The following is a 23,033-nucleotide window of genomic DNA, read 5'->3' on the forward strand; positions in this document are numbered from 1 at the left end:
CATGGTCAGGATGCTTCCCCTCCTCATCCCTGTCCTGGAAGCTGCGGGGTCCCAACCTTTCCTCCCCGAACACCACCATCAAGAAAAGCCTCACTCGGATCCATGGCTCTTCCACAGGATTTATTGATCATATTTACATCTATTGCAAATAGTGAGAAGGCAGCAGGGGTCCAGCCTCAGACCTCATCTCTGCTCCAGAATTCGAGGACCTGCAACACCTGGGTCTTCCTGTCCCCCTGGGGGAGGGAGACCTGAGATGCAGAGATGATTCTTCTCACCCCTTCTTTCAGGGTCCTGGACCCCCTCCCTCAAGGCTTCTGGACCCAGAAGCTGCCTCATCAGCTCAAGGCACAAACACTGTGGTGAGGGGTGGGCAGGCAAGGCATGGGGTCACTCCAGACAGGCACCATCTGGCCCCATCCATCTGCCCTCCTTTGGTCCTGCCCTCTTTCTCCCCCTACTGGTCCCACACTGGCCAGGGCCTGGCTGGGTGGACACTTAAGAGCCCAGCCCAAGGCTCTTAACTCCTGGACCGTGGTCAGCCCTTAGAGGCTGGAGTCCAAGCACCATCAGTGTCCTGGAGTGGGGCAGCTTCCCTATCCTTGGAGGACAGTGTCAGAGAGAGCCAGCTGGAGGGGGGCTGTGGTAGAGACAGCTTGGCAGGGGGTCTCCTGCCCTCTTCCCCAGAGCATCCTGTCCCCATGCGGATGCAGAGGGCGGAGCTGGAGAGAAGGGAGGGCAGCGATGCTTTCCCAGGCTCTCCCTCTTTTTTTAATTTTTATTTCTTGGCCGCACCATTCGGTATGTGGGATCTTAGTTCCCCGACCAGGCACTGAACCCACGCCCCTTGCAGTGGAAGCACAGAGTCTTAATCACTGGGCCACCAGGGAAGCCCCTGCCAGGCTCTCCCATCTGCTTCCCGCTGGCTCCGAGCAACATCGCCCCAAGTCATGAATGAGATCCCCTCCGGGGGCCTCAGTGACTCTGGGGATTCAGGAGCCCAGGCTTCCACACCACCCTAGCTGGCAGGCCACGTGGGCACCCAGGGCGTGGGGCCTGAGGCTTGCCAGGAAGGAGCTACTGGGGAAACACAGATGAGGGACGGCTTCCTGGACGATGTGTGCCATCTCTGCCTGACCAGATCTCGCCTCAGCCTACGCCAAGAGGCGGACCACCCCGTTGTCAGAGCCCAGCAGGAGGTGGCGTTTGGTGGGCAGCAAGGCCAGGCTGGTGAGCGTGCCGCGGAAGTTCTCAGAGCTGAGCTTGGTGGTGGCCTGGGAAGGGGGCTCGAGCAGGGAGCAGACACCAATCTTGTTGGCCACAGTGCCGGTCACCACCTCGCTGCCGTACAAGTCGAAGGTGTGGATGGGGTCAGAGGCGGACTTGTAGTGGTGCGTGGGCTTCGGCTCCAGCTCCTTCCAGACAGTCAAGGAGTGGTCAGAGGAGGAGCTGACCAGGATGCTGCCCTCCACTGCCTGCCAGGGAGAGGGGAGAGCCTCAGTGGGGGCCGGAGTCGTCCTGTTCTCTCCTACATCTCCTCCCAGGAAGATGTGTCGTCCTGAGTCAGGGACAGGCTGCCACCCTCCTACATTACACCCTCCCACATTATATTAGCATCAGCTCATATGAGTATATTAAAGCATCATCGACCCAGTAATCATTGTAACTTGGGTGCTTACTACATGTAAGATGTTGTATCAAGCACATTCAACATCTTACCATGATTAATCTTCATAACAACTCTATGAGATAGGTGCTGCTGTTTCCATTTTACAGACAAAAAAAACTAAGGCTCAGGAAAGTTAAGTCATCATACAAGGTCACAGAGCCAGTAAGTGGCAGAGCCAGGACTAACATGCAGGCTGACCCCAGGGACCTCCTGATGCTTTCTTGGAAAGTCAGAATTTAGAGGCATCCAGAACCCAGATCAAACCAGTCAATCCTAAAGGAAATCAACCCTGAATATTGATTGGAAGGACTGATGCTGAAGCTGAAGCTCCAATACTTTGGCCACCTGAAGTGAAGAGCCAACTCATTGGAAAAGACCGTGATGCTGGGAAAGACTGAGGGCAGGAGGAGAAGGGGACAGCAGAGGATGAGATGGTTTGATGGCATCACCGACTCAACAGACATGAGTTTGAGCAAGCTCCAGGAGATAGTGAAGGACAGGGAACCCTGGCACACTATAGTCCATGGGGTCACAAATAGCTGGACACAACTGAGCAACGACAGAACCTAGGGGGCCCTGGAAGGAGCCAGGGGTGCCCTGCCCCCAGCAGTGGCAGTGCATGTCCCCTGGCTGCCACTTAGGTTGGGGAGGAACTCCCAATTGCCTGGAAAAACCCTCCCACAAATAGCCCTGTTCCTCCCTGCCTGGACCTCCCTGAGGTCTGTGATTGAAAAAATGGGGCGGGGTGGAGGTGGGAGCAGGATTCCCAGGCCTGACCTGCCCCTTCCCCCACCAGGACAGCCCCTTCCCCCACCAGGACAGCCCAGCAAGGGGCATGGACTCTGCTCAGTGGTCTGGGGGCAGTAAACAGCCTCCCAGCTGAGCTTTATTTAACCTGACTGGGTCATGGACAGGGCCTGACCCCTGATCCCCCAAGTAAGACAAATATGGACAAGGGTTATTCATTAGAACATCTCCAGGAAGCTCAGGGTCAGCTCGGCCCCCTGGTTCCCGCCCCCGGGGCCCACCTCCTGCTCAAGTCCTTGAGGTGCAGTCTGGCTCCTGACCCGCCCTGCCTGTCAATCCTCCAGCAGGTATGAAGGACATCAGCAGGGGGGCCCGTCCTGGGTGGGCCCTAAGCAGAGGTGAGGGCTGGACCAGTCAGGCAGGAGGGGAGGGGACCTGGCCTGTCACCTTGATCTGCAGGATGTCCCCTTCGTGGGCAGGCCAGCCACGCAGAACTAGGCCCGTACGGGTGTCCAACAGCACCATGAAGCCCGAGGAGAAGCCGGCCACAACGCTCCGGCCACTGGGGCTGACAGCCAGGGAGCGGACGAGCCCGGGGTTCAGCCCGCTGCTCAGGCGAAACTCATGCTGCCGGCAGAGGAGGAAAAGCTGGGGCTCCACTGCCCAGTCCAACCCGTGTTTCCCCCCGCTAGGTGCAGCTCAGCCTCCAACCCCCAGAGCCTCATTACCCATCAAGGAGAGGCCCCCAGGATCCCTGGCCAGAGTCCCACCCCCACCCCGGAGGGTTTGCTGCTGCAGGTGATCTGTCTCCAGTGAAAAACTCCACCCTGGGCTCCTCTCTTCCTGGGGGGCAGGGGTGGGGGGAGGGGTTTCTCTCCTCCCTGCCAGGCACCCAGGTCAGGGCTGGAAAAAGGGTCGCTCCTGACCTGCAGGCCTGGCTTTCTGCAGTCCACAAAGCGCAGGGTCGAGTCAGAGCTGGCCATGGTGATGCTGGTGTGGGGGGCGGGCATGACGGCCACAGCAGTCAGGGGCACCCGGCTGTCCGATGGCTCCACCGTGCGAAGAGTCTTCCCTGTGAAGGAAAGACATGGTGGGTACGGGGTTCCAGTTACTGATGGAAGAGCCCCAATTCCTCCTATCCCACCTGCTGCTGCTGCTGCTAAGTCGCTTCAGTCGTGTCCGACTCTGTGCGACCCCATGGACAGCAGCCCACCAGGCTCCTCTGTCCCTGGGATTCTTCAGGCAACAATACTGGAGTGGGTTGCCATTTCCTTCTCCAATGCATGTATGCATGCTAAGTCGCTTCAGTCGTGTCCGACTCTGTGCGACCCCATAGACAGCGGCCCACCAGGCTCAGCTGTCCACAGGATTCTCTAGGCAAGAACATTGGAGTGGGTTGCATTTCCTTCTCCCCTATCCCCCCTACCCACCCCATACTTGCCTCCCACATCCCAGATCTCAACGAACACTAAGGATGTTTTTTGACCCTCCCATCTTTCTATTAACATCTCTGTGGCCATGCCAGGCTTCTCTATTCACGTAGCAAACTGGCTGAAAGCTACACCTTCCACCGTCTGCTTTGATCCTACTCCATCCCCCCAATCCCTGATTTTTAACCTTATTTTTCCCTACAATGACAACACAAAATAAGCAAGCAACTGTTTACTAACCAGGATACTACATGCTACATGTTAAGCCAAACCTCTACGCGTTATCTACTTAAGCATTTGTTCTGATTCCCATTTTGCAGATGGGAAAACTGACGTTTCCAGGGACTTCCCTGGTGGTCCAGTAGCTGGGGACTCTGCGCTGCTAATGCAGCGGGCACGGATTCAATCCCTGGTCGGGAAACTAGGATGCCACATGCCGGCAGCATGGCCAAAAGACTCACACACACACACACATACACATCGATGCTCCCAGCAGCAGGGGGACTTGCTCAGTCACTCAGCAAGGAAGCTGGCAGACCCTCACACTCAAGTCTGATGGATTCCAAGTCCTAAATGCTCTGTTCTGTGGACTCACTGCATCACCCCCAACCACACACCATTACACCCCAACCCACCACCCTTGGTAGAGGACAGAACCGCAGCTACAGAACAGGCCTCACCCGGGCCCGCTCACCTGTGAAGGGGTCCCAGACGTGCACAGCCCCGTCACAGCTCACTACACACTGCGGGGCCTCAAGCTGGCCCACGAAGAAGACGCTCTTGCGGTGTTGGGCGTAGACGAGGCGTGGGGCCGTCTCGCTGGTGCCGTCCCCGGAGTTGTAGAGTGGCCAGAGGCGCACGGTGCGGTCCTTGCTGCCGCTCAGAAAGAAGTCCTCGCCGCTCAGGGGCACCACGCACTTGACGGCCCCCGAGTGGCCTGGGAAGCTCTGCAGGCGGATCTGGTGGAAGTGGAAGTGGGCGTCCTGCTGGCTCACGCCAATCTCGTACTGCCAGTAGGCCAGCCAGTTCCCACTCAGCCCATGAGCGCTCCGCGGCAGCTCCCGCTTCAGCGCATTGTCCTCACTCTGGCTGCCAGGCTCCCCGCCGCCCACCCCAGAGATGGGGCCCAGAGGGCCGGGGCTGTCAGGCTGGGAGTCATTGGGGATCTGGATGCGGTTCCCAACCAGGACGCTCCCAAAGGTCCCCGAGTGGCTGTCGTCCTGGGGGCAGCCCCCACCCTGGGGGTCCCACTCCGGGCCGGTGCTGGGCGCGGTGGGCTCCACGCTGGCAGGGCTACGGCTGCTCGGGCTGATGCTGTCCAGGTACAGCCCCGCCAGCTCCCCTACCAGCTCGTGGTTGGGGACAATTTTCCGGATGATGTCACCTGGATGGGAGCGGGAGAGGTCCTGAGATGAAGGGAGATGGCCAGCAACTGCCGCCACCCACCCAAGGGGCTTGGGAACCACAGCACACAAGGAAGATACTGGCTGTGCAACTCTCAGCAAGTAACTCTTTGTCTCTGAGCCGGCTTCCTCCTCCCAGGAAAACCTGGATTCACGCCTTCAGTATGGACATGTGAGCATCTTTCCTATGAGCTGGGTGCCACGCCGGGCATCAGAAACAGAACAGGGACCAAGACACGTGATGCTCTGCCTCCCACGGCTCAGATGTCAGCGCAGGGATGACAACACATCCGACCAGGGCTGCTCATACTATTCAGGGAGATGACACATGTGGACACTCGGCACAGGGCCAGGCCTGCACAGGAAGCTACGTGAATGGTGGGCCGCTCATTCCTCTTGGGCGGCTCCTAAGACATCAGTCCGGCAGCCTGGCTCCCCTCCCTGCCCCAGGGACAGGCTAGGCCACTCCTGTGCCCCCCCACCCCCAACTGGCCAAAATTCAGTCTCTGTTTATATGTCACTGGGACTCAGAGGTCTAAGGCTCTGACCCAGAAAACTGCACCTAACAACCACTACTGACTCCAGGGACGGGAAGTGGGGCCCTCCCAGGGGAAGAACGGTAGCTGCAGAGGCTGGGAGGGGACACGATGCGGCAGTACCCAATAGGCAGGAGAAGGGCACGTAGATTGTGTATGCCATCTCCAAGGTGAACACCTTCTGCAGCTCGTCCAGCAGGGCGGGGTCCGCCGGACGCAGCTGCCCATCAGAGAAGGCCACCTCTGGCAGCTGGCCCTCACTGCGGCCCACGGACTCCAGCTTCAGATCCTGTGGGCAGGAAGCCCTGGGGAGTTAGCAGAGGCCATGGCCATTGGCCAGCCCACAGCTGCCAGGTACATCTGCCCGGTACATCTGCCCACCTGGTGCTGAAGTTCATGCAGCTGAGAGAAGACACGAAAGAAGGTGGCCACAGGCTCACTCAGGTGCTGCTGGACCATCTCCTGTCCGATACGCAGGCAGATGAGGGCGATGAGGCTGATGGTCTTCATACACAGGACAGTCCGGGCCTGGGCTCCACTTGGGAACCTGCCAACAGAGATTATAAGCTCCAGTGATCCCCAGTCTAGAGGGCTCGTCCAGAATCTATTACAAGCTGTAAACAAAAGGGGCTGTAAGACCACCTCATCCAAACCAGATGAGGAAACGGAGGCACAGAAAAGTGTGGCTTGCTCAGGGTCACCCAGCCAGGATGAGGACCAGGATGTCTGACACCCCACTCCCACCCTGGGGTAGCCCCCTCTGCTGGGCTGCTCCCTGGTGGGGGATGTGGGCAGAGACTTACCCGGTGACGAGAGACGTGAGGAAGCTGAGCACGGGCAGCAAGACCTCGTGGCTGATTCGGGGCAGGATGTCCATGAGGGTGGTGTCCGAGAGGTACACGATGATTTTCTGGGTCAGCGTCACAGCAGCCAGCAGCCCCGCCTCCTTGCGGCTGTTCAGTCGACTGGGGCCCGAGGTGCTACCGGGGGCCACCTATGGCAACAGAGCAGATGAGGGCCAGGTGGCCCCACAGACCCCCTGTAACCCCCAGAAGTCCTGGGTCAGCCCTCAGGCTCCTCAGCACCCCCAGATCCCAACTGACCAGGTAGCTGATGTAGGGCAGGTACTGGTAGGTGAGGACAGGCTCCCCATAGAGGTGGGCGATGTGCAGGAGGCAGCTGAGCACGGGCGCCGACACTATGTCGCCCAGGATCGGTCTCTTCTGATAGATGTTGCCCACGCTCAGCGGGGGGCTCTCGCCATTGCCCCCGGTGAACTGCTGCCGGGTGGGCCCTGCCAAGGAAGGGCCAGCAGTCCTGAGCAGCCCGTGGACAGTGAGAGGGAGGAGGCCTTCGGGAACTGCAGTGGTCGCTCATGCTCACTCCAGCCTGGGGTCTCCTTGCACCCGACCCAAGCAAGGAAGGCACTCACAGCAGACTGGGACCCAGGAGGAGGTCTGAGATGAGAACGTGGAGGATCCACTACAGGGGGCCAGAGGGACAAAGAGCTGAAGGAAGCCCCATACTCAATCTTACCAACGTAACACGACGTCAGCAGGCGGAGCAGGTTCCGGGCCACATGGCGAGAGGCCACGGTGGGGCCGAGCTTGGCGGACAGCCAGCGGACCATCTTGCAGGCTGTATCTGCAGGGCGGGAGTAGTCCCTGAGTGCATCAGATAACAGGGGCTCACGACTCCCCCACCCCACCCCATGGGCCCCACCTAGTGACACTGGTCCCAGCTCCACCCAGGAGCCCAGCCTGAGCGTGGTGGCCCCAAGGCCCCACCCTCCCTTTAGCAGAGCAGCCTGTGGGAGTCTGGCTTTGGGGCAGCTCCAGGCACCTCTGTGAAGTGAAAGTCGCTCAATCGTGTCCGACTCTTTGGGACCCTGTGGACCATACAGTCCATGGAATTCTCCAAGCCAAAATACTGGAATGGGTAGCCTTTTCCTTCTCCAGGGGATCTTCACAACCCAGGGATTGAACCCAGGTCTCCCGCATTGCAGGCGGATTCTTTACCAGCTGAGCCACAAGGGAAGCCCTACTTGGGCACAAACTGCAGGAAGGTTACTCTTATGGTGACTCTCCCCCAATTCCTAAATGAGAAGGTGCCCTCCACCCTCTCCGTTTCTCTTCACTCTCTCAGTCTAACCACACTGGCCTTTCACAGGTTCTTGAATGGAACCATGACAGCCTCAGAGCCTCACACATGCTGTTCCCTCTGCCCGGAATGCCCTTCCCACCACAGACCCTGCCATGTTTGCCCAGCTTCCTCCTCCTCATTGAACTTCCACCAGCACTACTTTCAAGGAAGTCTTCTCTGACCCCTGAAAACGAGATCTAAGTCCCACTTTATGTTCCCTCGTAGTACCCAGCCACGTTCTTTGCAGCACTAACAGAACTCCTGCCTACAGCGTGGCATCTCCTCTGCTAGACATGAGCTCTAGGAGGGCAGGCCCGCATCTCTGCTGTGTGTAGATCGGCTCCATCCACCACTCGGTGCAGAGCTCAGCAGATGACGACCATCAGACCAACACCTCCAGGCCCAAGAACTCACCAAGAAGGATCTTCTGTTCTTTGCCCTCTGACTGCTCGGTCAGCGGCTCCTCTTCTTCCTCCCCGTTGGCCCCGGCGTCGCCAGCCACAACCGTATCCATGGACAGCACAGTGTCGGAGAGCGTGAGCTCGGATGTCTCAGGGACCTCTTCTTGTTCGCCCTCCCCCTCCCCCACCTCCAACACCACACAGCCTTCCTCCTCCTCCTCGTCCTCCTCGGAGCCCTCGCTTTGCTTCAAGTCTTGGCTGCTGTCGCCTGACCTGAGGCTGCTCTTGTCCATCGGGACGCCCCCCTCGTCGGCCACCCGCTCCTCGCCCAGGGAGGCCTCACTGGTGCTGCTCTTGTCGCTCAGCCGGCCCAGGCTCACAGCCTCAGCCTCCTGGGGCTGAGGGGACTCAGCCACGTAGAGCCCGGCCTGGAAGTCCTCCGTCTCGGGGAGGTCAGCCTGGTCGTGGAAGCTGACGCCAGAGGTGTAGTCCGGGAGCCCCAGGCCCGAGGCAGCCGCAGGCTCCCTTTCCATGTGAATCTCCTCCTCAAAGGCACAGGACCCGGGCCCGGACCCCAGGAGCCCACTTTCCTCATCCTCGGCGGCCCCCGCCAGGCCCTTGTTTTCCTCCTGGGAGGCCTCCACGCCAGCCAACACCTGCAGGACGTGGGGCAGGAGGTGGACAAGAAAGGCCTGCAGGCCCAGCCGCACCATCAGCTGGGCCACAAAGCAGTCAGTGTACAGGTAGAAGCGGCCGTGGAGCTGGCAGGGGCTCTCGTAGGCCCCAATGAGAGGCTTCAGAAGGTACTTATTGGCATTCTTGGGGCCCAGGGCCTTGGCTACAGGTTCAAATAGGTACCAGGCCGCATACACGGCCGTGTGCTCCTCAGACATGAGTGACAGCACAAAAGGCAGCAAGATCTCCAAGCCCTCAGGGGTGATGTCACTCAGAACGGCACCCAGCTGCTGCCACAGGGCAAAGACCAGCTCCCGCCCCTGGGCCTCGTCCTCCACGCGCCTCACCTGGTACAGGAGGATGAATTTGTGCAGCGCGGGGAAGTATGGGGGGAAGGGGACCACAGAGCTGAAGGGGCTGAGGAGCTGGGCGGGGCAGGGTGGGGGCAATCCCTGGGAGACGGGCCTATATGTAAACAGTGGGTCCAGCTTGCCCCTCCCTGCAACCACGGGGCCTTGAGGGCCACTCAGCTGCAGAAGTGTGTCCAGCACGGGCTGCAGAGACACCGGGACCTCCTTGGGATGGCGTGCACAGAGCCCCTGCACAGCCTTGAAGCGTACCCACAAAGGTGCATCAGGCTGTAGTGTCCGGACCCTGGTGGCAAACACCATCTCAGCCAACAGGACCCCCAGAGCCTGCATGTCCCGATGAAAGAGGTCCCGCAGCTGCACGGGGGGCTGAACCCAGGGTTGCTCAGGCACCTCCAAGCGGCCCCCTAGGCCTTTGGTCAAGAAGTTGCCTAGTTTCTCCAGCTCCTCCAGAGCCTGCAGAGGACTGAAGCCCTCCGGAAGAAGAATCTTGCCCTCCTCACCTTCCCTGGGGTCTGTCCCAGCAGCTCTGTTCCGACGGCCCGGTCGAGAGGCTGAGGCCCCTGAGAAAGGCAAGAGGCCTGGCGGGACTTGACTGGAGGACGAAGTAGAGGAGGGAGACGGTCCCAGCTGGTCACCTGTCTTCCCAGCGAGAGAGATGGAATCCAGAGCTTCTGTGGCCTGCTCCAACTCATCTTCCCCTACCCCGGGCCTGTCCCTGGCCCAGCCAGCCTCACAGGGAGTAGCCTCCAAAACTGTCCTGCCCATCCCATTTGTAAGCTGTGCAGGGAAGTCCTCCCGGCCTGTGCTCTCCTGGATGGTGTGGAACCATAGCCTGGGGACGAGGGGAGGTTCAGGGGCGAGGGCAGGGGCCCCTGCCAGGCGCTGGGGATGTGGCTGATCGAAGAGCTGTACCACGCCATAGCTGGTCAGGTGTGTGTGGGCGTCCACCAGGTGCAGACACACGTTCTTCTCCTTCACAGCCTCCTTGCCCTGTAGTTTGTAGCCAAAGGTGAGGTCAATCCAGTGGTGTAGGTCCTGGGACACCTCTCGGCTCTCCAGCAGCGCCCGGTGGGCAGCCACGAACTCCTGGTTGGAGCAGCACCAGGCCGGCACATCCAGGTCAGGCATGTCAGGGTGGATGGAGCAGAAGATGGAGGGGTCGGTGTAGAACTCGGGAATGCACTCATCTGGAGTCCAGCTCTGCATTCGCTCCATGCTGGCCGGGTACTCGTGGGGCTCCCACTGCGCCCTCACGTGTCCACAGAGCACAGACCGGGGTGTGCGCCGGGCCTTGTACACATAGTAGGTAATGTCAGAAAGCACGTCGGAGATGTGGTGAGGGACGTGAGGTGGCTCCCCGCCGCCTGCACCCCCTGCCACAAACGCCTGCCGGGTCATCTCATATGTGAAGTCCAGCTGCTTATCCCCCTTGTTGAGGCGGAACTTGGACTTGCGCAGGTCTCTGAAGCGCCCACGGGGCGCGGTGAAGTCAACCACCCAGGGCAGCACCGGGTGGTAGTTGGGGTCCCCCTGCCGCCGACCTGCCAACCGATTCAGTTGCATGAGGTAGTGAAAGTTGCTAATGCGGCCGTGGACCCAGTCTAGCACAAGGCCCCTGAGCTCCTCCTGGCAGGTGGGACACCCAGGTCCCCGTCGTCCCTCCTCGCCAGGCTCGACACCTGCCCCGTTTCTTGCTTCCGGGGTCTCCTCATCCCCTGCCTCCTCGGGCCTCTCATAAGCACTCAGGTCCAGGCGGAGCTCGCTACAAAGTTTCTCATCCACCGCGATGTGGTGCAAAGACAGGGCCCCGCAGGCCAGTCCCTGGTGGTGACAGGCATCCATGGCCCTCAGCACACGGAAGAGAATGAAGAGCACCTTGGCTTGGCTGTTGGTCAGCTTGGCGGGGCTGAAGGTGACCACATCGTGCAGGGAGAACTGCACATACGGGTAGACCACGTAGAGCATCTCCGGTGACTCCAACAGAGCCTCGGCTCTCAGAAGACTGGGAGAGGCAGGGCAGCCCCGAGGGGCACAGGGGCCTTCTCTGGCATATGAGGGGCACTGTGCAGCTTCACCCAGTGGCAGGAAAGGGCAACCATAGACCCTCTGCAGAGCCTGTCGCACTGAATCCAGGGCAGGGACAGCCGCGGGGGCAGGGCTATGACTGTAGGGCTGCCCGTAAGTATGATACGCGTGGCGCCACAGGTTGCGATAATTCTGGGCAGCCACATCCTGCATGAAGCGAGTGAGGGTCTCCGGGGTGCTGGACCCCTCCTCAAAAGGCAGGCCGCCCAGCGCGTAGGAGAGCCTTCGTTTCCGCAGCCCGTGCACCTCCACTCGAGTCCAGCCGGCAGGCAGCCTCTGCACGGAGCGTTGCAAGAGAGTCCTGACTTCCGCTTCGCTCAGGCCTTCGGCGCGCGGACAGGGTCCCGGGGGCAGCCTGCGCTCGCGGAGGCTGGCCAGCCAGCGCGCGGGCACTAGAGCCACCACGTGTGCGCCCCCCGGGGCCGGAGCCAGCTGTCGGGCATCGATGTTCAGGTCCCTCTCCACGCTCCGGAGCAGCTCCTCCATGTCGGGGCTCGGGGGCGGTGACCAGTCCTCCGCCTTCGCGGTAAGCGCGACTTCCCGCCCCCTGCTCCCCAGGGCCATCCCCTCTTGGCCGCCTGGGGGCAGCGCGGGGCTGAGCCCGGCCACAGCCCCCCTCGCCTCGGCTTCCGGGATGCCAGGTGGGTAGGGGTGAGCGAGGGACGGGGGCTGGGGCGGAGGAGGCGGGGATGGGCCGGGGACAGAGTGGGGCCGCGGGGGCGCTCTTACCCCTCCGCAGGGTCCTGCGCTCCGGGCGCGGCCGGGAGGGGGCTGAGGGGCGCCAGCGCCAGGCTCCACCGTGACGGGTCAGCTGACGCTGCTCACGTGATCGCCCCGGTACGGAAACAACCGCACGTGGCTCGACTGAGCCCGGGAACCCCGCCTCCTCTAGGCCGCGCCACCGCCCGCCGGCCTCTCCTTCCCCGCACCCTGCTAGGCCTGGTGGCGGCTTCGCTTCCTCCCGGGCTGAATCGGGCAGGGGTGGGGGCTATGAGCGGCCCACGAGACTTCCCTTTCCCTCCTTACTTCCTCCTTCAAGCGCTGAGACGCGGACCTAGGGAGGGTTTCCCTTAGAGAGGGCAGCCTTTAACCAGGTGATCACCCCCGCCGCCGCAGCCGCCGCATCCGCCGCCACAACCACCTCGCTCTGGTTTTACCGATAAGAAACCTGAAGCAGAGCTGGGACTTTTCACGTTAAGTCCCTTCACCGCCTCTATGCTGCCTTCCAAAAGAAAGAGCTTTTAATTTTCCGAAGTTTCAGTAGTAACATTACATTTGGCCCTGGCAACACTCAGTGATTTAGGAAGGGCGGTTATTATTGTTCATATTTTACAGGTAAAAAAACAAGAACCTCCGAAGAGGCTTTTCCAAGTGGCAGCATGGAAACTCACCAAACTGGGGCACAGATCTGCTCTGGAGTCTTCCCCACTGACAGCTCTTTTAAAGCCTTTTTTTTTTTTTCTAATAATAAAATAAAAATTCTGGGCAATCTTGGGGAGAGAAGTTGACCAGGCTGAAAAGCCAGGATGGAAATGTTCCCCCAAGACTTCCTGTTGAAGATCTGCTTCTGCTGTATGACAGAGCCTGCCTGCTGTTGTCTGAGCCTTGCAGATGCCACCATGGCTGGGGGGATGGTGCAGCACGTCAGGGAGCAGAAACCAGCGAGCTGGGCCAGAACTACAGGACTCCTTCAAGAGGTCTCGGTTCTGACTCATTTACAGGATTGACAGGCCATTGTGTTCAGCGAGTGGCCAATATCTCTCTTTTTCCAGTCCTACTCCTAGAAGGAGAGTTTGCCTCATGTAGGAGTCTGGTGTGGAGGTGTGGGAGCTCCATAAAGGCACTTAAGAAAAAAATGAAGTCCTAATTAGAGAGGAGCAGGAATGGCTCAGCCATAATTTGATTTCATCTGTATCCTTCTTGAAAAAAGCAGCTAGAACCGCTGATGTGCTTGGTCACATGACCTTGACCGGTAATAACAGCTACCATTTACAGAACACTGATCAGGAGCCAGGCATCTTGCTAAGCAGTTTGCATACTTTAAATTCTCACCCCAACCCTTTTTAAGAGGATAGTTTTAGATCCGTTTTAGGATGAGGAAGCTGACTACTTTAAGTAATTTGCTTAGGTCCCATAGCTAGGAAGTGGTAGAACCAGGATTCAAATCTAGGCCTGGCTCATTCTAAAACTAATGTTCTTTGTACTCCTTGGCCAAGTACTATTTTGTTTTTAATTAAAAAAAAAAAAAAAAATTTGGCCATGCCTGTGGCATGTGGGATCTCAGTTCCCCAACCAGGAATGGACCCTGTGCTCCCTGCAGTAAAAGCACAGAAAATTAACCACTAGATCTCCAGGGAAGTCCCTTGTTTTGTTTTTTTAATTTTATTGGAGTATAGTTGACTTGCAGTGTTGTGTTAGTTTCAAGTGTACAGCAAAGTGATTCAGTTATACATACACATATATTCATTCTTTTTCAGATACTTTTCATATAAGTTATTACAGAATACTGAGGAGAGTTCCATGTGCTGTATGGTAGGTCTCTGTTGGTTATCTGTTTTATATATAGTAGTGTGTGTGTGTTAATCCCAAGCTCCTAATTTGTCCCTCCCCCACTGTTTTCCCTTTGGTAACCATCATGCTATATTGTTTTTTTTCACCTGGGAAATTATGTGTTCTTAACAATCTTGTCCATTCTAAAGGAGGTCCGTCCTGGGTGTTCTTTGGAAGGAATGATGCTAAAGCTGAAACTCCAGTACTTTGGCCACCTCATGCGAAGAGTTGACTCATTGGAAGACTCTGATGCTGGGAGGGATTGGGGGCAAGAGGAGAAGGGGACGACAGAGGATGAGATGGCTGGATGGCATCACCGACTCGATGGACATGAGTTTGAGTGAACTCCAGTAGTTGGTGATGGACAGGGAGGCCTGGCGTGCTGCAATTCATGGGGTCGCAAAGAGTCGGACACGACTGAGTGACTGAACTGAACTGAACAATCTTGTATCCTCAACATTGGTCTAAATACCTAAGACCAGAGGAGGTTCTGGAGGTAGTGCCTGCTTCTTGCGTGCTGCGTGTTAAGCTGCTTCAATTGTGTCCAACTCTTGGTGACCCCATGGACTGTAGCGCTCCAGGCTCTGTCCACGGGATTCTGCAGGCAAGAATACTGGAGTGGGTAGCCACTCCCTTTTCCAGGGGATCTTCCCAACCCAGGGATCGAACCCACGTCTCATGACTCCTGCACTGGCAGGCGGGTTCTTTACCACTAGTGCACCTGAGCCTGCTTCTTAGTACCAACAAAATTTTGCAGTCTTCTTTGCTCTGCTTTCAGTTTACCTAGAGTAAGGAGGCATTCCTTTTTCTTTCTTCAAGTTTGTGTGTGCCCTGCCCTCTAGTGGTTTTAGCTTGTAATGCACCAATGACCTTGAGTGTAACTAACCTTATCTCTTAAGAGTTCTTTCCATTTCTCATATTGAGATGTCTTTGCAATACTGGGCACTGGTGTTCTAAAATTCTGGGGTAATGACACCTTCCCCAGTTCAAACCCTAAGACCGTGGTTTTTCAAATGTTATGACGTACTTCTGATTGAGACCTCTGGAATCTGAATTTTTAACAAGCACTAGGTATTTCTGATGCAGGCAATCTGCAGGCCACATTTTGAAATACTGTGTCCTGTAATAACTCTGTTTCCAAATGCTCCCTGAATCTCAGCCCAAGCACCCTTGGGCTTCGGGGGATCTGGCACCAAGTCAGCGACTCTCCTTCACCAAACCCCATATTGAGTTTCTCGGAGGTCACGGCTTGGATGGTCAGGGAGGAAGCCTGCAGCAGTCCCGACAGTCAGCCTGTGCTGATGTAGCTTAGCTCTTGCCAATGTGGCAAGGAGAAAAGTGAAGGAAGCTAAAGTTTAGTGCACCAACTCTGAGTCAGGTATTGTGCTAGGTGTTTTCAAACATATTCTTTTTTAAAACCCTACAATAAGCCATGATTTTATTATTCATTCAATTTTGTAGATGAGGAAATTGCGGCTCAGAGATGTGAAGTATCTTCATCGAGCTTACAGGTGGTAAGAGTTGGAATTTGAATCCAAGTTTGTCTAACTCAGTGGTTCTAAATGGAGGGCGATTTTGGCCCCCAGGGGACATCTGGTCAGTCTGGAGACAATTTTGATTGTCATAAGTCGGTGGGAGGGGTTGTGCTAAAGGCACCTAGTGAGCTGAGGATCCCAGTAAACAAGCTACTGTGTACAGGACAGCTCCCACAAGTGCTGTGATCAAAAACCCTGGGCTCAAAGCCTGTTGCTTTTGCCCTACACAGTGGCAGGATGGCAATATGGTAAGTTAGAACAAAACAGGAAAGGGCCTATCCCAAGGGTCTTGGGTGAGAAGAAGGGAACAGGACTTCTGTGCTAAGCATAATGGTAAACGGGGGCAGCTGGTGAGATTTCTCTTTCTTCCAAGCTTGGCCAAGACCCTGCTCAGTTTCTCCCAACCTTGCCAAGTCAGTCCTGGGACGTCACACTAAGCTTGTCCTGGAGTGACCCCGACTCCCAGCTCAGGGCTGAGCAAAATATTTACCTGGGTCTTCCAGCACAGGACTTCCTAGCCAAAGCCCCTGGTTCCTGGGGCCTTTGTGCTCCACCTGCGGCCCCTGGGAGGTTCCACATTAGCACCTTTGGCAAGGCGGGGGGATGGGGAGGTGAAAATATAAAAAAATGGAGCAGTGTAAAAAATGTATATGGAGTAATGGGCAAAGCCAGGAGGATCTCCTTAGCAGGACCCTGTCTGGGGAGGAACCTGAGAGGGAGTAGTGGGGAGCTGGCCTGGAAAGCAGAGTTCTGACACTGGGGAGGCTCCTTTCCACAGCCATTTTTCTCCTCCAGGTTTGGACTGTAGATTCACGGGACCTTCCCCAGTACCCATTCCGAGAGCACCCACACACCCAGGCAGCCACCATTCCGGGCTTCCCCAATACTGGCCTCCCAACTAGACCAGGGGAGGGCGAGTCTGAGCTGACTGTGCTGACAGGAAATACCTCTCGTTCCACGCTCAGAGCCTCTGAAGACCTAACCAGCAGACAGGGGCGGGAGAGGAGGGAGAGAGGAGGGAGGAAGAAGGGGAGCGTCGGGGAGGGAGGAGATGGGGGAGGGTGGGGGAGGGAGGCAGCCTTGGAGTGAGAGAGAGGAAAGAACGTACAAGCAGGTCCCCCATATTTGGGGTTTCATCTTCCTTTGCTCACCACCCATGGAGGGGGGGCGAGGGCGGAGAAGAAGGGGATAGAGGAGGGTAGAACTGGAGGAGGATGTGGTAACAGCTGATTCGTCCCCTGAGGTCACACTTTCCAACAATCAGCTGTTACCGGGGTGGAAGGCAGGAAGTTTCCTTAAAGGCACAATGTTCTGAACACAGGTTCGGCATTCTGGGGCTCGTAGGAGCCATAGCAATCGCTTGATGGAGCCTGTCTTTCGTGCAGAAGGAACTACCTCACACTCTAGGCTGTTACCTTCACCCTCAATTGGGAGCTTATGGAAACATCATGAATCCCTCTACACACGTCCCTTTTTGATGGTGGCAGAGAGATGGGAATGATTGAGATAGGGTGGACCTCACACTTGCCCCTTTAACGAAGCGGTTCTGCAGCTTTTGCCAAGTCATTGGGTTCTTTTCCGATTATTATTAATTTTTTTTGGCCCATGTCCCCGCCCCTCTATGCTCTGATTGGCCTCTGGGGAAGGAACAGCCTCCTCATTGGTCTCCACCTCCGAAATCTCTTCCCCAAGTAGGCCTGAGTCAGTGAAAAGCTTCTGGGGGGCGGGACAGAATGGGGGTATCGTCCTGAGGACGGGGTTGCTGGCCAGTTGCACGTTGGCCCGGCCCGTCCCCTAGTTTCTGACCACAAGTCTAACTTCTACCCTCAGGTGAAGACTGTGCTATAAATCTTTCGTTGGGAAGCTGCTGCTTGACAGGCTTTGTCTCTCTATGACTGGGGCAAGACATCTTCTACCAGAAGTTTCCTCTGATTAGGAAGGCCCTCCAGGAGGAGGAGTGGATTAGACCTCTCCAAGAGAAAGCTGAGGCCAGCGGAGGTGGGCAGTCCTCACTCCTCCAAAAGTTCCCAGGAGTCCTCATTTCAAAGGAAGAGTCTGTGTGCCCTGGGGCTGATTTCCACCTTCAGTTCTCACTCCTGCAGCCTCTCCTGCTCTTCCTGAGAGAAACATCGCCTCCTGCAAGAGGTCAGTGAATCCGTTTGGGGGCTGTCTAAAAGAACCACTCACAGCTCCGAGAAGGAGGGGCTGTAGCCCTTTAAGGAGTTCGCCGGGATGGATTCTGAGAGGAGTTTAAAAATGCCAACTCACAGAGCGCGCTGGATTCTGGGAACGAGGTGTCAGACCGAGAACTACATTGACCAGTATGCACCGCAAACACACACGCCTCGACTTCCTTCTGCACTTTAGGACTCGGGTTTGACGTAGCGCCCCTCTAAGCAAGTAGCTTAGACGCAGGGCTAAGCCACACCTTTTTACCTATTGGCCAGCTCTCGAGTTGGTGGGCGTGGCTTAGCCTTACTCCACTCGGCAAAGGGGTGGCCTCCTTGCCAATCAAAGCTAAGACGGCCAGGGAGGCGGGACCAAGGCGAAGCGCTGGCGCCCCCGAGTGGGTGTAGTCACGCTGCCCAGCAGTGGGCGGTGATTGGCCCTGGGCCGTGCAATCGCAGTTTGTGCGTCACGACGCCGCCAGCTGATCGGAGACTGGAGCCGGTGTGTGCTGGGCGCTGGGAAGAGACAGCGCCGCCGGCCGTGGGGATCGGACGCACTGATTTGCTCCCCTACCCTCAGCAACCCCCCCACCCAGCACCAGGTGGGTGTGAGCTGGGGTCCCGGCAGCACAGGAGGGAACCGTGCTAACGGGGTAATGGGGGAAAGTAGGGTCCTGACGGCCACACCCTGCCCTTCCGGGGGAGGGGTGAGGGGGTGGCGGGGGTTGGGGAGTTCCGGGGGAGAGGGGCCTTGACTGGCTGGAGTAGTGTGTCAGGAGGTTTAAAGAAGGAGTCTGGGACAGTAGTCGTGCAGAAGGTTTTGCGGAGTAGCTGGGAGGAAGACGAGGGGCCAGAGGGCTGGGGGCGGCTAACCTCGGCGCCCTCTGGTATGAGGATACGGGAGCCGGCCTCCCAGCTTGAGGAGGATTTGGACAGGGCGGGTAGCGGGGAGGTGCTTTGCCTGTGCCGGCAGTCACTGGGTCAGGGCCAGTTGAGCGCCCTGGCAGGGAAGGGGTCTCTGGGCGGACCAGCCCCTCCTCTCGTTCCCTCCAGGGGATGTTATGTAAGGGGGGAGGGGAGAGGAGTAGGGGGCGGCGGTGCGGGGGCCTTATGCAACCCAAAGGTTAGGGTTTCACCGCGGGTTGGTGGGGGGAGCAGGCAGAAGGAGAGCCTGGAAACTCTAACCTTCCCCCCTCCCCAGCCTAACTGGCCGTCTTGAGCCGAGAGAAGGTCACCTCTGCACCTCCCCCCAGCCTGTCCGGTTGTGGGGCCCCTAGCCCAGGCCTGGCCCTGACCGCCTGGGAAGCCGGCTGGCTGGGTGGGGCGCCTGGGTTAGTCATCACTGGGCTCCCTCTCTCCCCACCTCTCGGCCAACTCTTGGCCCCTCCCCGTGGCCTCTGGCTAGGCTATTGCCCCCACCTCTCTCCGGCCCTAGTTCCAGCCTCCAACTCATTTGGCCTGTCATCCTGGCTGTCAGACTGAGCTAGGAGCTGTCAGAGTGCCAAAGGGTTGATGGAGCAGCTGGTCAGAGGGTCAGTGCCCTGGGCCCACCCCTCCCTGCAGCCAAGGGCACCTGCTTGGCACAGACTCTCAGCAGCAGCTGAGTCCTATGGGTTGAACAGAGCCTGCTCAAGCAGATAGGAGTGGGAAGGAGTTGAACTGGTCACCTGGGAGAAGGAAGGTGCCACAAAGTTCATGCCTCCCAAGAGGGTTTTGTAATTTGAAAACCTCCCACCCTAATCTCTCTTTACCCTCTGAGTATAGATATCTAAAGGCAAGACCACCTTGTCCCCTCACACTGGCATGGACCATGCCCTTCGACAGAGTGTCAGCACAGACCCACCCTCCCAAGCTCGCAGCCTTCAAGCCTGCCACGCCCCCAGCCCCCTCCCTGGGCCATGCTGCAGGGCCCGGCTTTTCCTGCTGATTCATGCGTTGGAACTGTGGGGGCGGGGCTTGGAACTTGGAACAAAGTTCAGACATGGAGGGGCCGGCAGACAGCCTGGAATTCATACCAGATGTACCCGGAATGTGCAAGCGGAATGCCTGGCATTTAAGAGTCCTGGGGAAGCTGCCCAACCACCCTGCCCTACCTCCCTTTCCTCCAGCCTCTGGTCCCTTTTCCTCTCCTCACAGTCCCAGGAACCTCTGCTGACCTTCGAAACCCTAAACCTCCTCCCTTCCTTACTCTTCCCCAGATGTAGGCCCCCCCCCCAAAACTCTTCTTCCTGCTGAATTCCCTGAGACTGAGTCAGTTGCCCTGATCCCTCCCATTTCTGGACCTGAGGTACACCTTCTCACCTAATACCTGGGTAACTGGTGGAGGGTGTCCAGGCTCCCCGATCCTGCCCTCTCAGTGCTGAGGAGGCTGGAGGCTGCCCTGTGGGTAGGTGGGTAGCCAAGGCGACAAGGGGTGAGAGCACATTCAGGTTTCTACAGCCTTCAGTTCTGGAAAGAGGAGCAGGGAAGTAGGTTCAGAGCTGCCTCTTGTCCCTTGCTGGAGGCCCAGATCAGAGCCAAGAAGCCCTTCATTAGAAGGTTGAACATCCACTGGAGCTGGACTTTGAGGGCCAGTGGGACAGTGTCCCTGTAACATGGCCTTGCTCATGTCTTTCCCATTTTTCTTTCCTTTCCCTTTTAGGAACCTGTGCCTCCCACATCCTCACCTGGCTGAGCCGCAGTAGTTCTTCAGTGGCAAGCTTTATGTCCTGACCCAGCTAAAGCTGCCAGTTGAAGAACTGTTGCCCTCTGCCCCTGGCTTCGAGGAGGAGGAGGAAGAAGAGGAGAAGGAGCTGCTTTCCCCCTCTGGAAGGTGACAGAACTGGGGCTGGGAAGGTCTGAACAGCGAGAGTGATGATACCTTTTAGGGAAGGGAACCCTATTCAGTTGGAGAACCTTGCCCCAGATTGACCCAGCAAGAGAGACAGTTTCAGATCAGAGATCCTGGCTGAATTGAGGAATAGAAGGCTCTGAGTACCCAAGCTTAGTTGCTCTTTGACAGTGGGAAGAAGTGGAGCAAAGAAATCCTGCCTTACCCTTTATGCAAATGTCTTTCCTGATCCTCCTTCCTTCCTTGCCCCTCATTCCTTCCTACTGGCCTTTCCAAGTTCAAAAGTAAGTTTCTTCTTCAGGGAAAAGGTCATACTGAGTTGCCCATCTGAGTAGTCATCTCCCTCCTCTTACCTCTTCCCTGTATTTCCTTAGTCTGGCCCAGACTCTAAATTCAGGGATACTCACCTCCACGTGGGACCCTTAGGCCTTCTGTCTCGGTTTCTCCACCTGTGAAATGGGGAGTCACACAATTGAGCATGCATGAAGGAATCAGAAGCCCACTTTTGTGGACTCAGAGCCTGGGCTGTCCTCTGCTGTGGGTGGGAACAGAACAGCTTTTCACATAAGCTGTTGCCCTTCCCCCACCCCTGACCAGAACCCAGCTGGGGCTGGAGGTTGAGGGGAGGGACTAGGGTTAGACCAATGCCAGGAGCTGCTGGGAACTCAGTCTTGGCATTGACTTCCCACCAAGCAAAGGTGGCTCAGGCTTCCCCTGCCTCCCAGAGCAGGACCACAGCCCTGATGGGGTTCCAGCTGCCACTGCTGACTTCCCCCACTTTTTAAGGATAGGGTGTGAGATTCAGCTCAGGCCCGTGCAGGCAGGAAATTCTCCTCTCCAGCAACCAGAAGAGATGGGTTTTGAGATGTGACCGCTTTAGGGGCATCAAGCAGAATAAAACTGCCACCCCCAGCTCCTGATCTAATCTCACCCTTGGGCTCATGTTCTGGTGTGGTTCAGCCTTGGCCCAGTCTCCCTGCCTGAAGGTAATCAAGTTCACGGGTTACTGGAAGCTGTTTGTTCTGTTTGGGGGCAGGAGTTGTGCGGTTAACTGGATCCTGTTCTCCACTTTTGAGGAACAGATTTAGGAGAGAGTAGCTCATTGAACCCACCCTTCTGCAGCCTAAGCTGGATGTGAGTGGACTGCAATAGAGGAGGGTGGGTAGACTTGAGTCCACTCACAGGCTGCAACAAAGGTTGCTCTGTCCCTGGACATTGCTTCCGTCCTTTCTTCCCATCCTCGCTTCACGGGCCACAGTGTCTTCATCCAGCCTTGGGTACATGGCTCTGCCATCCTCACCCTTCATGGAGCAGAAATGAGGAAGAACAGCCTGAAAACACAGAGGCAGACAGAAGACCAGTGAAGGACCAGGCCTGGAGAGCACAGGGCCCTGTCTGGACATCCTGCAGAGGGGGGCCCGTAGAGGCCAGGAGTGCCCCCAGGAGGAGGGAGGACAAGCCACTGTCCATCGAAGACAAGCTTCCAGCCGACTACTTCATTCTCCATTCCTCACCAGTCTTTCTGCCTCCCTCAGAGACGTGGGACCATGTTGAAGTGTCCTTGACTTCATCCTCCTGCTCCCACCTCTCCTCACCATGTAATTTGTCTATAAGCACCGTAGAGGAGCAAGAGCCAGCTGTGAAAGGACATATGCAGAAAATTCATAAAAGAAATTCCGATAGATAAAACCATGGAAAAAGGTGTGCTTCGTTAGTAATTAAAGAAAAGCAGCTATAGCTGGAAGCATTTTTTCCTGTAGCCAACTATAAGAGGAAAAACAAGACCCAGTTATTGACAAAGAAGTACTAAAATGACACTCTCATATGTTGCACACGGGTATACAAGTGGGTAGTCTTACTGATGTCAGTTGGGTAATGTGTGCCAAACATCCTAAAAGTTTCATGGCCTTTGATCTAGTAATTCTATATTTGGGAATGTATCCTAAGAATATAATTAAAGATTAGTAATAAGATGTTCATCCCAGCAATGCAGTAGGAAAAATTGAGAACCAACTATCCGGTTGGGAATTCATTTCTTTTTCTACTGTGATGAAAATTTGCAAGAGGGGGTTGCTTGAGTAAATTGTTATGGATCCACCCAGATGGTGGAGCACTGCGCAGCCATTAAAAGTCATGTAGGAGAGGATTTGACTGGAAAGAAAAATGCTCTCTGAATATTAAAAAGGTTATAAAATGATATGTATTATGTGATCTCAATTTTGCTTTTTTAAATATGGGTGTATACTTATAAGACAGTTTTAAAAAGACTGCAGACATACTCCAAATTGTTAATAATAGTGGTTATCTTTGGATGATGGAATAAAGTTGTAATTTTCCATTTGGTTTTCTGTAGTTGCCAAATTTTCTACATTAATCATGTATGGCTTTCATATAATAAATAAGATTTAAAAGAATCAGTGTAATTTTTAAAACTTCTGGAGAGGTGGGTGTGGAAGAATGAAGAGATCCCCCCAGCCCCATTCACATAATA

General features: G+C 56.5%; 1 protein-coding gene and 2 long non-coding RNA genes across 5 annotated transcripts; 2 read left to right on the forward strand and 1 right to left on the reverse strand.

Moving 5' to 3' along the window:
* Positions 1-101: 101 nt before the first annotated feature.
* WDR81 (WD repeat domain 81) lies at positions 102-12,316 on the reverse strand. The gene is made up of 10 exons (XM_086359757.1): positions 8,342-12,316; positions 7,322-7,429; positions 6,889-7,079; positions 6,589-6,779; positions 6,167-6,332; positions 5,909-6,074; positions 4,541-5,230; positions 3,343-3,488; positions 2,864-3,043; positions 102-1,475 (listed from the first exon to the last, which is right to left on the reverse strand). Exons 1-10 carry the CDS (start codon positions 12,021-12,023, stop codon positions 1,155-1,157), a joined length of 5,841 nt encoding a protein of 1,946 aa, XP_086215883.1. The 5' UTR covers positions 12,024-12,316; the 3' UTR covers positions 102-1,154.
* Positions 11,768-13,778, forward strand: LOC147352350 (uncharacterized). The gene is made up of 2 exons (XR_015148093.1): positions 11,768-12,100; positions 12,795-13,778. It is a non-coding gene; the product is annotated as an uncharacterized LOC147352350 (long non-coding RNA).
* A 3,470-nt stretch (positions 13,779-17,248) lies between these two features.
* Positions 17,249-22,956, forward strand: LOC147352351 (uncharacterized). Of its 3 annotated transcripts, none has more exons than XR_015148092.1 (3): positions 17,249-17,689; positions 20,354-20,524; positions 21,801-22,956. It is a non-coding gene; the product is annotated as an uncharacterized LOC147352351 (long non-coding RNA). The 3 variants fall into 3 exon arrangements; XR_015148090.1 differs by having other exon boundaries at positions 17,261-18,314; XR_015148091.1 differs by lacking the exon at positions 17,249-17,689 and adding an exon at positions 18,201-18,365.
* Positions 22,957-23,033: the final 77 nt, after the last annotated feature.

The sequence above is a fragment of the Bos grunniens genome, chromosome 19 (genome assembly GCF_055505025.1).
Source record: "Bos grunniens cultivar Pamir isolate PY7600 chromosome 19, Bosgru_T2T1.0, whole genome shotgun sequence".
Lineage (NCBI taxonomy): Eukaryota > Metazoa > Chordata > Mammalia > Artiodactyla > Bovidae > Bos > Bos grunniens.

Coding starts and splice junctions, on each gene's coding strand:
- WDR81 (XM_086359757.1), bottom strand. CDS start 12,023: ATGGCCCTGGGGAGCAGGGGGCGGGAAGTCGCGCTTACCGCGAAGGCG. Junction 6,333..6,588: donor CTCACGTCTCTCGTCACCGG/GTAAGTCTCTGC, acceptor CTCTGTTGGCAG/GTTCCCAAGTGGAGCCCAGG. Junction 6,075..6,166: donor TGCATGAACTTCAGCACCAG/GTGGGCAGATGT, acceptor TCCTGCCCACAG/GATCTGAAGCTGGAGTCCGT.